Source organism: Numenius arquata, chromosome 2 (genome assembly GCF_964106895.1).
Source record: "Numenius arquata chromosome 2, bNumArq3.hap1.1, whole genome shotgun sequence".
Lineage (NCBI taxonomy): Eukaryota > Metazoa > Chordata > Aves > Charadriiformes > Scolopacidae > Numenius > Numenius arquata.
The window spans coordinates 70,207,564-70,223,136 of NC_133577.1; the positions used below are offsets into that span (position 1 = coordinate 70,207,564).

Sequence of the window (15,573 nt, forward strand, 5' to 3'; positions counted from 1 at the left end):
CTTCTCCTTTGGTTTGTCGCATCGCAGTGCAACAATGGAGAAGTCAACAAGTCATAGCCTGCATCTGACAAAAACTAGACAAAACTGGCAGCTGTTTTCAGACTGAAAGCAGTACAGCACGTATTGCCCCACGGTGGGTTTGCCTACATCGCCTTCTACAAGCAGCCCCAAGCCAGCTCTGCCTGGGGGCCTTGTTGCCCACATGCAGCATAGCTGTGGTCCAAAAGCAGTGCACCCAGGTGAGTCTAATGGGGTGCAACATACTTCATTAATTGTTTCCACATTTTGTATGAGCAATGCAGTTACACTTGAAAAGTTTTTTCCTTCACCCCCTTGTCTTCCTCTACTGCAATGGAATGGTTATTGCTGCTCCTCCTTAATGCTTTTTGCTCCTGTCCTGAGTACTCCTAACTAACAGTAACAGGAAGGAGAGCAGGACTCTACATTCAAATTCAAATCATACAAGTTCAAACATTTATTTTAAATCAGATGCTACTCAGATGCCATGCAACTACATGTTTTACATGTACACAAGCGCAGTTTGTGTGAGCTTTGCAAACATCCCAAGCAAACAAACTTTGCAGAAAACATAACCGCATTGTTTTACTCATGTCTGGAATACAGGCTCATGGGGATGATCATTTCCAACAATGTCTCTGCTCAGATCCTTTGCAGAGCGATCTTTGTACTTTTTCATAATATCCCTGTCTTCCTGTGTTGACACGTATTGGAGAAACAGCTTATATGAGTTACAGAAACCACCTAGTTTGATGATCTTATGACTTGCTATCATCCCTCACAAATATATTATTCCTTGGCTTTCTGACCATGTTTGCTATTAAAACTAATCAAAAATACTTCAGTTATCCCCTGCTTCCTGACAGACCCATTCTAATGGCATTTTTGATACTTGTTCACCTCATGGAGCCTGTACCATCCTTCTTAGCTTTAATTCCTGAACCTGTTTCATCATTAACATTTACATGGTCTCAGTGTGTTAGCTCCCATCACAGGGAATTGTTAGAACATCATCGTGGGGTGTTGGACAGCCAGGCCGGTGCATGGGGGATCAGAGGAGGAGGATGAGGGGCCTCTACCCTCCCACTTGGAGAGTCCCGGCAGGGGGAGAGAGGCAGCTGGGCTGACTGGGAGGCAGAAGGTGTGCTTCAGGAAACTGCTTCTGGTGACATTTTTTCCCTATGAGTTGGCAGGTCAAGAGTTGAGAAGGTACAGCTTGTCCCCTCTGTTGATATTCTTAAGCAGGGAATGACATTTATCTCATAACAGTCCCTCATTGTAAAGCCAAATCTGCTCCCTCCCCTTCCCGAAACAACTTGCAGCATTGTTCTCCTGTTATCATGGTAAATTATGAATGTGAGACATGTTGAATCACAACAATTCTCCTGTACACAGTTGTTCTATATGCTGGAGAAATTTGTCTTTCGCCATGTATGGCTTTTTTATGCTCCTGTTTATTATGGGTGCAATGTTGGGGTCTTGATGGGATGGCAAGGAAGCGGGAAGCACGCTGGCCACTGGGATTTTAAGTGCAGACTTCTGGAATATTCTGAGGAGTGTGGATCAGTTTATGATTCATCTGTGGCCAATGTGTGAGCAGCACTTCGCGTCTGCACGTGTACTTAAGCTAAAGCATTTGATTCAGTAAGATGTTGCATCCAAACTAGAATTGTACTTTTCCATTGTGGAATCATAGAATCATAGAATGGTTGGAAGGGACTTTTAAGATCGAGTCTAACCATCAACCCAACACTGCCAAAACCACCTCTAAACAATGTCCCTGAACACCACATTTACCTGTCTTTTAAATACCTCCAGGGATGGTGATTCCACCACTTCCCTGGGCAGCCTGTTCCAATGTTTGATAGCCCTTTCTGTGAAGAAATTTTTCCTAATATCCATCCTAAACCTCTCCTGGTGCAACTTGAGGCCATTTCCTCTTGTCCTATCACTTGTTACCTGGGAGAAGAGACCGACCCCCCACCTCGCTACAGCCTCCTTTCAGGTAGCTGTAGAGAGCGACAAGGTCTCCCTTCAACCTCCTTTTCTCCAGGCTAAACAACCCCATCTCCCTCAGCCTCTCCTCATAAGACTTGTGCTCCAGACCCCTCACCAGCTTCGTTGCCCTTCTCTGGACACGCTCCAGAATCAAAATGTCCCTCTTGTAGTGAGGGGCCCAAAGCTGAGCACAGTATTTGAGGTGGGGCCTCACCAGTGCCGAGTACAGGGGGACGGTCACTGCTCTAGTCCTGCTCGCCATGCTATTCCTGGTAGAGGCCAGGACGCTGTTGGCCTTCTTGGCCACCTGGGCACACTGCTGGCTCATATCCAGCCGGCTGTCCACCAACACCCCCAGGTCCCTTTCTGCCTTCTTTAATTTTACCCATCCCCAATTACAGTCACTCAGGTAATGTGCCTGCATGTGGTAGCGCCGATATGCTTTGCCAAACCGAATGCGGGCCAACATTTCCAGAGACCCCCGTGTGTGTGACGTGGGGGAGGAGGACAACCTCCTTAATGACCTGTCAATGGGACGAAGGCCTCACGCCCAGCTAGTGGCTAGGCCGCCACACCTTCTGCCCAGATGAGATGGCGGCCATTTGGGCCGGGGCTGAGAGGACCGCGGGGTCCAGTGGGACCGGCAGGAAGCTTTTCAGGCAGTGTGCATGGGCTGGAAGGGTGCAGGGCCCCGGGTGCCGGTAGGGTCGTGCCTGTGGTTGACAGGCCCAGAACGGCCCCGGGGCCGCCGAGGGTGAGCGCCCCGCCCACCGCCCCGGGCAGAAGGCGGGGCGGGGCTTATCAAAAGGAGGCGTGGCCTATAGGGCGTGGCTTCCGCCGGCGGTGGGGCTAGTTCCTGTGGGGGCGAGAGAAGCGCTCTCCGCACGTAGGCGGTGGCGGCAGCGGTGGCGGGAGGGGGGCGTGGCCGGGAGGGGCGGGGGCACTGGGGCGGGGCGGGTGGCGCGGCGTGGCGAGGGGCGGGGCGCGGGCGGCCGTTGGCCGTGTCGCGCGGCGGGGCAGCCTCGTCCCGGGGCAAGCACACAAACAGCGCGGGGCGGGGGGGCGGCGGTGCGACCGGGCGGGCGTGAAGCGGCGGGGCCGAGCGGGGCCGCTCCGCCTCCCTTCAGCTCTCCGGCGGCGGCCGGCGCAGGACAATGGAAGACGCGGCGGCAGCGGCGGTGGGGGGGCCCTGCCCGGCGGATCGAACGGGGGCGGCGACGACGTCGCTGAGCGGGGAGAACGAGGCCGAGAGCCGGCAGGGCCCGGCGGAGCGCGGCGGGGAGGCGGCCCCGCTCAACCTGTTGGACACTTGCGGCGTGTGCGGGCAGCCCATCCAGAGCCGGCGGCCCAAGCTGCTGCCCTGCCTCCACTCGGTCTGCCTCCGCTGCCTGCCGCAGCCCGACCGCTACCTCATGCTGCCCCCCACCATCCCCTCCGCCGCCGCCGGCACCCCCAAGGAGCCGCAGCTGCCGGCACCCCCCTCCTCCCCCGGCTCTTCGCCGGCCTCAGCCCTGCACTGCACGCCCGGTAAGTGGCCCTTCTGCCCCCGACCCTTTCTCTCCCTTCATTCCCTCCCCCCCCCCCCCCCGCTTTCCGGAGGCCTGTGTGTCGTGACAGACGTAGGGGGCGGGGACCTGTCGCGACGGGAACTTGGGAAGGGCCGTGGGCGGGGTGCAGGTGCCCGGCCGCGGGGCTGCCGGGGGGGCAGGGACCCGTCGGGGCGGGCTGCGCTCGCTGCTCGCCAGCGCCAAAGCTGGCGGGGGGATTGTGGTGTCGTTGGTTCGTTTTTTTTTTTTAAAGTATTATGATATTTCTTTTTTTTTTAAATTTCCCACCTCGGAAGAAGGCAGTAATTTACTTTCCCAGGACCTCGTAGTGTGGATAGAGCAGCGGCGGCAGCCGTCCCTCTCCTTCCCCCCGCCGGGCCGGGGGACCCTCCCTCGGTGGGCGCCGGGGGGACTCAGCGCCCAGCGGGGCTTGCTTTTGCCTCTTGCCGGGGGTGGTGGTGGTGGAAAACCCCCCCCTTAATACGAAGGCAGAAAAACGTAGCGAGAAAACAAGACTTTTGCTTGGAGTAATGTTTCCAGGCGGTCAGTTTGGAGGTCACTTGGGGGGAGCCCCGCGGGTGTCACCCGTCCCCCTGACGCGGCGCTGGGCCGGGAGGGTCTGAGCGGCCGGGCGGTAACGAGTGCGGGCAAGCGGGAGCACTCGTCGGCAGCCCGGACAGATCCGGTAATGCACGGATGTACAACTTAAACTTTGTTTAATTGTTGCGCTGAAGGGAGAATGCCGTGAGGAAGTTTCAGTAAGCTGATGTACTGACACGGTAGCATGTGTCAATGCTGTAAGAAGATGTGTAATAAACTCCTACAATCTGAAAGTACTTTCCTAATGTTTTGTTTCTGTTTTTGTTTGTTTTTTTTTTCCTAGCCCTTTTCGGTCTAGTGGGTCACTTTGTTTTGTTAAAGGCCAACTTCCATCTTAGAGAAAGGTGCAAATAAGCATCCTCTAGTGGAAATGGGTGAAGATCCTGGAGAAATTTGTGTAGAAAAGAAGGTGCAATGGAAATCGAATTTCTCTGTAGGTACTCGTGGAGGCTGTGCTTACCGGGATGTGTAGTGGAGACTCAGGTGAAAAATGCTACATAAAGAAAGAAGTAATAATTCCAGATTGGCCATTCTTGAGCAAATATTGGTCGTTGTCCTTTAAATGGGTTTAGGAAACGTTTACCATCCTGCCAGCAGTTCTGACCAGAAAGATTACAACTTGAATATGCAAAATGTTTACAGCGATTTGTAAAGGAACACCTTCCTGAAGGAAAGGAATATTTGGGACAGCCTTGCTTGAGAATATCTGAGAAAGTCCTGAGTGTGTTATTAACAGGATATGCGGAGCGTCTTCATCTACCTGGATGTCTATTTTAGTGTATTCATCCAGTCTTTAATTTCAGCATGTAATTTATGTAGTAGTCAGACTGCCTAGTCAGAAATTCCAGAATAGGAAAATCTGTGAGACCCAAAGCTAGTATATTTAAGCTTGGTTGGTCTAGGAGATGTTGCTGCTCTTACATCTAGACTAGAACTGTGAAGTTCTGCCTGAGAGGAACAGAAAAAACACAGACTTTGGTGTATGAGGAGGTATTTCAAGATGAGATTGTTGGAAGTGAGAAAGGGGGCAGAGATGCAGCTAGCTCAGGGGTTGCAACATAGGTTGAGAGACAATATAATTATCATCTTATGAGTATTGAGGTCATGAACGGCACAGCTCAATGCTCAGATGTTCTACTTAAATGTAGCAGAAATTAGGGTCTGTAGTTGAGTAAGAAATGAGATGCATCGTAAGAATGAAAAGACTACTGCTATTCAAATATCTGCTTGAGAGGACAAATGATAGCTAAAATAAGGAATCGTAGGAACAGTAAACTTGTAGCCCTATTCCCTTCTTTTCACTGTGTGAGTTGGTTCCGTATGAATTAATTATACACTATATATTTCTTGTTTGCAAATTTACAGACATACTGTTTTTTGGTGACACTTTTACCGTCTCAACTTGCCTTTCAAGTTATTTTCATGCCTCCACACTACCATTCCTTGTCCAAGGAAGGAGAAACTTACACAGATGTCATACTCTCCTTGATGCATTCTTCGCGTCTTGTCTTATGATTTTGGCGCAGTTAAAATGACAGCGGTCGTATGCTAGCTAGCTAAGGCCTAATTTGATGATGTGCATTGACTGCTTTCTGTCTTCCACCTCATACAAAAAACGTACAAACTTAAGTTAGGATTGAAGAAAAAAAAAAAGATATCAGGGTCTAAAGCTGATTGTATTGAGGAAAAATGTTATGTTTGGAGGAGTTCTTAAATTCTCAGAAGATAGAAGGAAGGACAAAATAGTGCAAATCTGTCACCTCTTCTGGTAATATGTTGTGCAAAATGTTTATGAGGAGTGACCTGAAGAAATAAACTGAAGAGTATAAGCAGAGAAAGTTGGATAGTAAATGCCTCTCATGATGTAAATTACGAGATTACTGTGACTAAACTGAAGAAATGAACAGCAAGGAAGCTATTTGTGCTGGAAGGAATGTCCTGGGTGAGGAACACAATGGAATTACAAACTATGAAAAGCTCCCAAAAGATAAGCAGACAGACTGCTTATGCACACGTGCTGAGCAGTAAGATGTTGCACAAAAAGAAGCCTGAAGAAGGACTGGCAGAAGGGAGTCTGTCTTGAGCGAAAGAGAGGATGTGATTTGAAAAGCGCTTCACTGAGCCAGCCTTGAGATGAAGTGTTGTGCTAATACCCAAATTAATTGAGAAACAGCTAGCTAAAGAGGAACTGAGTTTCAAGTATAATCTGGGTATGTTTTTTTTTTTGTCTTCAGTAAACTGCTTTCAAGCAGAAACAGTCCATCGCTTTAGTAGAATAATGTGCACCTTCAACTTCCAACATACAGACAAGTTTACTTGGGAGAATGTTGGTTCTCTTTCTGTGAAGATAGTAACAACTAATGTGAACTACTGCCATGGAAAAAAACGTAATTCAAACATAAGGACCTAGAGTGAATTAAGAATTCTAGTTCTGTTCACTTGAATATGGTGTTCAGCATTGGTAATGGCAAAGACAAGTGTCAAGACATGTGAAGGAGTTACCTGTGGTGGATGTTGTTAATCAGTATTCTTCCTGCAAAAGTAAGCCGGTGGCAAGGCAATTTGGCATGGATATACTCTATACTGCCACATGCATTCAGTTTTGAACTAAAATAATTTCTATATAGAAGAAAACTTGAGTTCCTGATCTCTGTGCAACACCTTGAACTTCAGGAACCGTACAATCAGCTGTGTGTCAGCCTTCAGTGGTCTTAACACTGGAGAATTCACTGCTTGTTTTCTGAATGTCCAATGGCAACTTATTTGGTGTAGGTGATGTTTTTGTTGTTGCATTGCCAAAAAACTAGATTGCCGGGCACAGAACATTATGAGTGGTGGGGAATGCTGCAACAGTGGGCCTGTAAATGTGATACCAGCTTGTGAGGAAGTGTCTACAGACACTGCCACTATCTTGGCTAACTTCATGTGTGTTTTCTCAAATGGCCATTCTTTACTACTTGATTGTGCGAGTTGTAACTGGTGCATACAAGAAGGCTGCTATTAGAGTCTGCCATTTGTCCAGATTTTGGGCTGGGTGGTGCTTCAATGACTAGTTGTGTAGTAGCCTATACTTAATTAAAGGACAGCATTCATAATGTGGGGAGCATCTGGACATCATAGTACTCTTGTGGAATTTTTGAATGTGAAAGAGGTACGTGGTAACTGTGCAGTTAAAGGTTGAGATTCTGTTCCTTTTCAAAACTATTTATCTCAGTTGTAAACATCCTTGTTTGTTCTTTATCATCAATTTGTAGCTGAAATAGATTGGGAACTGGTGTGGGGAAAAACTTGTGAATAGAAATGCATAGCAAAGTTTTATGGAGGAATCATGGATAAATTTTAATAAATGATTAATAAATGATTTAATCGGTACCAAAAATAGTAGAGGGAATTTTTTTTCCTATGTTTTATCTGTAGATAAACCTACTAGCAAACAAATCAAGATGAAGCTGTTAAAAAGTGTGTAATGTTTGGACACTCCCAGGATATAAATTCTTGGGGAGTGTCCAGACTAACAACACAAATATGTTCAATACTTGCTGTTAATTAAGGAATAAATACTTCAGAGCTGCTAAACAAGGATTTCAGTGATGCTCATGTTTCATATTTCAGCTTATTAATGCCCAGAAATACTAATTTACCAATACAATTTGGAGCTCTATGAGGCGTGGAATGAATACCTAACCCTTGATATCACCTCATGTATGTGAATGGCATCTGCTGTTTTGTTACATCCCACGGTCAGTCCTTATCCAGACAGCTTTAAACACTTTCAGACTCTCGTCTGATCTTGATATCTGGACTTTCCGATGTCATTGCTTCATTTGACCTTGAAAATACTGCTTTTGAAATGAACTTAATTTTTATTATTTCCCTGTATGTAACATATTCTTTCTCTCTTTCAGTTTGATAGTGGTTAGGATCCTTGTTAGTTAGTTTGAAGGCTATAATAGTTTCATTTGAGCTTTGTTGTGTTGAAAATCAATTTTTCTTCCAGGTCTTGGTAGTCTAAGAAGATGTAATCTACCTGCTACATATGATTATTTCCATTTCAGCTTTTATATTGCCACTTGTTTAAAACAAATTCTCTCCACCTTTGCCATTACAAAGAACCCATATTTTGTGTTGGGTATACACTCGCAATTGAAAACTTATGGTTGTATTTATGCATCCTTTCACAAGTCTTATTTCTGCTGTGGTGCCATCAAGAACTGAATTGTTTAATCTGTAAGAAACTTAAGGAGGCTTGGGAATGCTGATATTTGAAAATAATATATGTTATAGGAATATATACAGGAAAGATATGCCTAGTTTTCATACTATTTTTGACTTGTCCTTACTTTTGAATTGAAAACTCCTGGATCCCCAGAGATTGCATTCGTGAAAACCATTTAGCATTGTTAGAGATGAAATATAATATTATTGTTTTGATAGCCTATAACAGGGAAACCTCTTGGTTAAAAAGTCATATAACTAGTAAAAAATTAAAATCAGTAAACAATCCGGAGAAGGCTCTTATTTTTCTAATAATAATGCCCTTCTTTTAGAAAAAGGTATACTTTCAAGATATATATATATGATGGTATCTGATACTGATTGTTCAAGCGTAATTTGAAGTAGAGGATATGTTTGCCAAAATTTCCTGCTTTCTTTTCTACCAGGAATTCCACAAAAATCTGTAGACATAGTCAGCCTTTATTAAGGTAGACAACTACGTGATGCTGAAAGAAGCTTTAATCATGCTTGCTCCAATATATGGTTTCTTTAAGCATATTATATATGCTTATTATCTTATGTATGCCTCCACAATAGTATTTTGAGGGTAGGTTAGATGCATTTGCATTCTTGCTTCTTTCACCCATAGAAAGTGGGAGATTGAAAAGCTGAAGCCCTCAGGAACATCAGATGAGTGTTAAAACAACTGCAGTGATGTAGCCAGGTTCATTTGAATTATGAATTTGAATTATTACAGCCTTTTAGAAGTTAGACTGTAGAAGTTATTAAAAAAAAAAAAAGAGTTATCAAAATAGCTGAAGTAGCCATGTTCACTCAACTTGACTCAGTTTGTTAAATTTAAGAAAGGAATTTTTTTGAAACTTTTGATTTTGAATGCAGTGTTGTTAAAGAAGCTGGTCTTTTGTGCAGGAAAAGCTTAGTGCCAGGGTTGTGCAAGTTTGTGTTAAGATGCTGTAGATGGAATTTCCATATTATTTAGTGGAATTTCCCAGTAACAGTAAACTTGTGAAACTGGTATTTTGCCCATTATATCTAATCTGAAAACAAGACAGGGGAAAACCAGGGAGAATTTAAAGTGGATTTTAGTGTGATTGTATTTCAGTATGAATAACTAACTGCTTATGAAAAATCTGTTATTTCTGAAATTGGAAATTTAGACTTTTACAAAATTTTTACAGTAAGATGAAATGCAGTAGTTATCACTGATTTCCTAACAATAATGTGCTGGTCAGGCAGGGTTCTTCAGGTGAATATGATCCGGTGGAACTGTTGTCCTGGTTTGAGTTAGAACAAAACCAATTTTCCTTTTTGGTAATTTTACTTTTCAGTTAAGTTTCTCCTAACTAACTACACTCTCTGAAATTAACAGCCTGTTTTTCAGTGTCTGCTTCTAGCAGATAAGGTCTGATGTTTATAGTTAATGCCAAGGAATGGAATGCAGAGAGGCTCCTGCTTATACTTATTGCTGTAACAACCAAGGTCAGCTCATCTCATGTACCAAGTTGAAGGGTTGGAAGCAGAAAAGCATAGAGGGGTTACACCTGTGGTGAGAAGCAGACAGGACAGATGTTTCAGAACTGACCAACGTGGTATTTCATCCCATCTGCATCATGCTCAGTATAAAAGCTGAGGGATCAAAGGGTCAGCCTTTCTTCTTTGATTGCCAGTGTCTGTTCTTCTGCCTTTGATCCCAATCTGTGCATTCCTGAATCCAATTCCCATCTGCTGCTAAATCCAGTCCCAGTGCTGGCTGGTGACATGATAGTCATTCTGAGAGGTCGATAGTGGTTTTGTATATATTTGTGTAGGTTTCATTATTTTTTAATTAGTATTATTTTATTTTATTTTTAATATTTCATTAAAGCTGGTTTAGGTTTTTTCCCCCCAACCTGTAAGTGTCTCTCACTTATTCTCTCTTCCTTCCTTCTGGGAGGGAAGAGGGTCTAACAGAGGGCATCTATCGTTTGTTTAGTGGCCAGCCCAGCCTAAACCTCAATAACTGTGAATAGTAGCAAAATCTCCTACTGGACTTAACTATCTCCTATTTAACTTTTATCTGCTGTAACAGTTTAATGATACATTCTTTTTTGTTTGGCTAATTTAAAGGTCACAGAAAAATTGTTTTCATAGAAAAATTCCAGTGAAAGATTTACCTCAGCACCAAGGTATATTTTGGAGTCATTTACTGTTTATACTTACAGCTCAAACATGCCTCAAAGAAGTCAGTGTCATAGTTGAACTGACTAAATATCTATTTTTTTTCTAGTGGCCAGAGAGAACGTATAAAAACATAAATGTTTACCATCAAAGAAGGCATGAGACAGTTCCGTGAAGTTAACTAAGAAAATTACACCATTCTTAAAAAGAAAGTCTTGTAAAGTCAAGCACGAAACCAAAGGTTGAGCAAAAGAATGTTCCTAATTACTTGATACTGTCTTTCCAGTGCTTCAAGTAAATACTTTCTTGAAGCTTTTATGTGGGAGAAAATTGTGTATTACCTTGCATACATTACTAACTTATGATAGAGGACTGATGTTAAACAAGCTTTCTAGTTATTTTTGAAGTTTATCAGTGGGCTATGGAAAAAAGGAAGACAGTAGGGAAGGCTCAGATGTTTGAACTGCACTCATGGGTTTTGAGGGCCCTTATTTCTAAAGTGGATTTAGGTCACATGCACATCCTCTTTTCAAAAAAAATCTGCAACTCTAGTGCTGACCCCTCTATGTAAGTGGGAGTACATGGACAGGAGAACCGAGCCATTTGCTTTCTGACTGTAGAAAGATTTCCTGCTTCTGATTAATAAGTAAGTTGCCACAGGCAACTTTTTTTAAAGTGGTGAGTTCCCCTTTCTACTGCAGTCTCTCAAGTGAATATAGTGCAATTTGAATAAACCAAGACTGGAGCTGAAATACCCTTTGAACTAAAATGATTACCTAATTTGAAAAGTGACTGTGTTTTCCCAATGAGCTTACATATCTGTCTGTACTGTACATAGTAAAAAAGAAACAGGACTATTTTTCCGTAAATGTTGACTTGGAAAAAACCCTTGTATTTTCTAGGATGTCAACCTGAGTTCAGAAAGCATGTAATAAATTTAAAAGTTCACTTAATCTGCTTAATTCATTTCTAGACATCTGCTGTAGAGTCACAACATGGTTAAGGATGTGTAGAGTTGAAGTTTGTTGAACTAATGCTATAAGCCAGCTTAACAGAAGTTCATGTTACGTTTAGGTTGCTGCTGACCTGGCTGGGTGAGGGTAGGGTACTAAGTAACGCGGATGATGTTGGTTCGGGGGTGGAATGCTGGCATCTGTGCCAGGGCGTGAGTCGGTGGGAAGAAAGAGAAGTAGAGAGCTGCAGGGCTCTGGTGGGGCTGGAGAATAAGACATTTTAAAGTGGGAGCGAGGTTCTAATTTTACCCAGCAACAAAAGGCCTGTTGCTCAAAATAAGAAGTATACAAGATTGGCCATACTTTAGCAAGTAGTTTACTCATTTTATAGCGGAGTCCAGGTTGAAAAAATAAAACAACCAAAAAGTAAGGTAGGAGTGTAAATTGCTTGCCCTCCTAGTCAGTTGGTTTAAAAAGAAGTGGAAGCAGCTTTGAATCATCTTTGCCTTTTGGAAAAGTTCTGTGGCTTGTAACTATTGTCTCAATAGTTTTCAAGTAAAAGTTGAAATTCATAGCATTCCCTAGCCCCAAAGTGATTAGGGTAGTGGGCAACTGATCATTCAGAAGCTGAGACAGTCTAATTAGCAGACAAGCTTTGTTGAATTAATATAGGCCCGTGTAATGATATGTAGTGTCCGATAGGACTTGAGTAATGGCTAAATTTCCTGGGAATGTTGAAATATTGGAGGTAGCATAGCTCCTCCAATATTAGAGGAGCTAATATGTTGAAATATTAGAGGTAGCTAAATCTTCAGGGTTAGATTTAGCTCTTTTGAGTGTTTACAGCTTCCCAGTTCCAGTAACACCTTTGCTTGCTTAAGCAGTTGGTTTTCAGCCCTCAGTAGTTCTTTTCCTCACTTGCTTTTGTCTTGGTCGGGGGTCTTTCATCACACATTAGCAACTATTGTTCTCAGTTATTTTAGCCTATGAGTTGTGCTTAGCAACTACAGACTACTTGGCCATCAGCAGTTCTGTTTTCTCTTCCCATTGCTGGTATCGAGCGGGGACTGTGAGGCTATAACCTGCTGACTAGCAAATCTTTCTTTGAAACCCCTAAAATAATGTAGAATGCTTTGATTGTTTAGTTTAATCAAACGTTAAAGGAACTCGATCTCCTTTGAGAAGCTCTACTTAGCTTTTCCTCAGCTCCTCTATAAAAGAAACTCAAATGTGGATTCAGAGCTCATGCTTTAAGCTTTGCGTGAGTAAATATTATCTCAAAATACAGATACACAGTTGTAGTTTGCTTCCCATAGTCAACCTGAATGTGAGTCCAGAGGTGCTAGCAGCCCTTTCTTCAAATATTACACTCCAAGCTGTAAAATAGAATGATTATTCCCTGCTTCATAGCAAAGGCAGAGTCCAATGTTGTGAAAGAGTGTTTGAAAGAGCCTGGGGTGGAATGTGTGGGAGGGCCTGTGGTCTTCTAGCACGTCTTCTAGCACGTCTTCTAGCACGTCTTCTAGCACGTCTTCTAGCACGTCTTCTAGCACGTCTTCTAGCACGTCTTCTAGCACGTCTTCTAGCACGTCTTCTAGCACGTCTTCTAGCACGTCTTCTAGCACGTCTTCTAGCACGTCTTCTAGCACGTCTTCTAGCACGTCTTCTAGCACGTCTTCTAGCACGTCTTCTAGCACGTCTTCTAGCACGTCTTCTAGCACGTCTTCTAGCACGTCTTCTAGCACGTCTTCTAGCACGTCACATGAAACAAAACCCCCTAGCAACAGGGTCTTATTTTGTATCATAAGAGTTACCTGCCAGAATTGCTCTTACCACTCAATAAATAAGTATTTGTTGTATAAACTGTTGGGACTGGCACCATCAGTAAAATTCTGTGTATTCTGATGGACTGAGCAGGTTCAACTGCAGATTGGAAGACAGTCCCCTGTTGCCTTTTTCTTCTTAGAAATAGCCTTGTAATTGGGACCAGATAAACCTTAGAAGCAAAGCCACAGTTTATGGTAGCTTATATGTCTTCTAGCTTATTATCACTGCTGTTCACATTCAATGAGGTGAAAGATCTCAAAATAATCCTTCTAGAAGCTCTTTTGGCAAAATGAAGAAGACTTTATGTATATATCCCAAATGCATTGAACCGACGACAGTCCTCTTCCCTCCATTCTACCCTTTGTGCAAGAGCTGAATGCAGTCTGGACTCTTTAACAAGCTAAATGCTAGTACTTTTAAAACAGTTTTATTGTATTGTGTTCTAATCTGATTGTATTTACTGTGTGGTTTTTTTTTTCCTTGCTTCCAATTCCACTGGCATGAGATCAGATTTAATAAGGTTTTCTTTGGCTGCCTTTTGACTGGTTTAAATTATTGAGAATACAGTATAGGTGCTATGAGCTGCAGTATATCTGTCTTCAAACCTTTGTCAGAATAGCTGTTGTTCTGCCTTAAAGTTGTGGTAGTTTGTTTTTCCTTTTTCGTTTGTCATTAGACCAGCCAAGTAGGTTAAGAACCACAATGCTAGAACCCTTGTGAATATTACTTAACAATAAAGTAGGAATAGAATATAATCCTAGTTCATTCCCAAACTGGTATTGAAAGCAAAGTGTAATGTTTCCAGAACTTTATTGTCTAAACTAATGTATGATCAGTCCTTTCAGGCAGTATGACACAAGAAGGTGGAAATAGATAATTGAATCTTAAGGACAGTAGAAGATTAATTTCCCTAAGTTTCAGTCTTAGCACAGAATGTCATGCTGGAAAAGTACCTTTGAAGGAGCTCTTCTCTGGTTTTGGGAAAATGGGGAAAACCATAGGAAGACTAGATTTCTTCAGCGGATGTGTATGTTTACATCAACCACCAAAGTCTAGTTTGTGGTTCAGTTATCTACTGTAGATTACAACATGAGAGAATATCAGGAAATATACAGTGGGAATACAAGTACTGTCACTGCTGCCTCTGTAACCTGCTGGTTTCTGAGAGCTGTAGGACAGCTATTTGAAATAATTTTTGTTCTTACTTGATCAATGAGCACATCTCTTAGAAGAAATATGTTTTATTAGTTACATTCAGTAATTTTCATATTAATGCATTGTCAGAGTAGAAGGAACAGTGCTGCTTCTTAATTAATGCTGGTTCTTGGAGGCTGTATAGTCTGTGTGGATCTCACAATGCATATGTTGCTCCAGCTTTGTAGTCTTAGAGTTATGTGGGAAATGGAAAAAGCTGGTCACCTTGCTTTTTTTTTTTTTTTTTTTTGAACCGTTATAGTAGTGCTGTGGGATACTGGGCACATAAAACAGAGGAATATAAAGCAAATTGCCTTTTTATTCCTGTACAGCTACATACAAAGGTGCAATGCTTGTAACTTGCAGATAACTTGGGGGATAGTCTCCTCTCTAGTTACTGGTTTTAGGATATTGGGGGAATTTTTGCTATTTGACTGGATACCCAGTAGTGGATAGGGGTATTAGTATAACTACTGGAAAGAAGTGGATGTTTTAAAGGTTTGATTCATCTGACCAAGTATAGACATCTCCTTTTAGGATGAGACGACTCATGACTTCACTGTATTACCAAAGTCACAGAATCACAGAATGATATGCTGTTGGAAGGGACCTCTGGAAATCATCTAGTCCCAACCCCCTGCCAGAGCAGGTTCATCTAGAGCAGGTTGCACAGGAACATGTCCAGGCGGGGTTTGAATGTCTCCAGAGACAGAGACGGTCTCTGTTACCTCCAAAGTGTGGGACTTCTGAGGACTGGCCTGAGCGGTAAAGATTGAAGCAGAGAAGGCATTCAGCAGCTCTGCTTTCTCTGCATCCTCTGTCACTGTGGCACCCGTCTCATTCAACAGGGGGCCCACACTTTCTCTAGTTTTCCTTTTGCCTCCGATATACTTGAAAAAACCCTTCTTGTTGACTTTGACATCCCTTGCCAGGTTTAATTCCAAGGAGGCCTTGGCCTTTCCTTTTTTGATCCCTGCATACTCTAACAGCATTCTTATAATCTTCCCAAGTGGTCAGTCCCTTTTTCCATTCAGTGTAAACTT

At 43.2% G+C, this 15,573-nt stretch overlaps 1 protein-coding gene across 1 annotated transcript in view; it reads left to right on the forward strand.

The window, feature by feature from the left end:
* Positions 1-3,170: 3,170 nt before the first annotated feature.
* The window catches only part of TRIM24 (tripartite motif containing 24), a 63,225-nt gene continuing 50,822 nt past the window's right edge, over positions 3,171-15,573 (forward strand). Inside the window, exon 1 of the mRNA XM_074164948.1 lies at positions 3,171-3,543. Within this exon, the coding sequence (XP_074021049.1) occupies positions 3,171-3,543 (373 nt within the window). The remainder of the gene's footprint in view (positions 3,544-15,573) is intronic.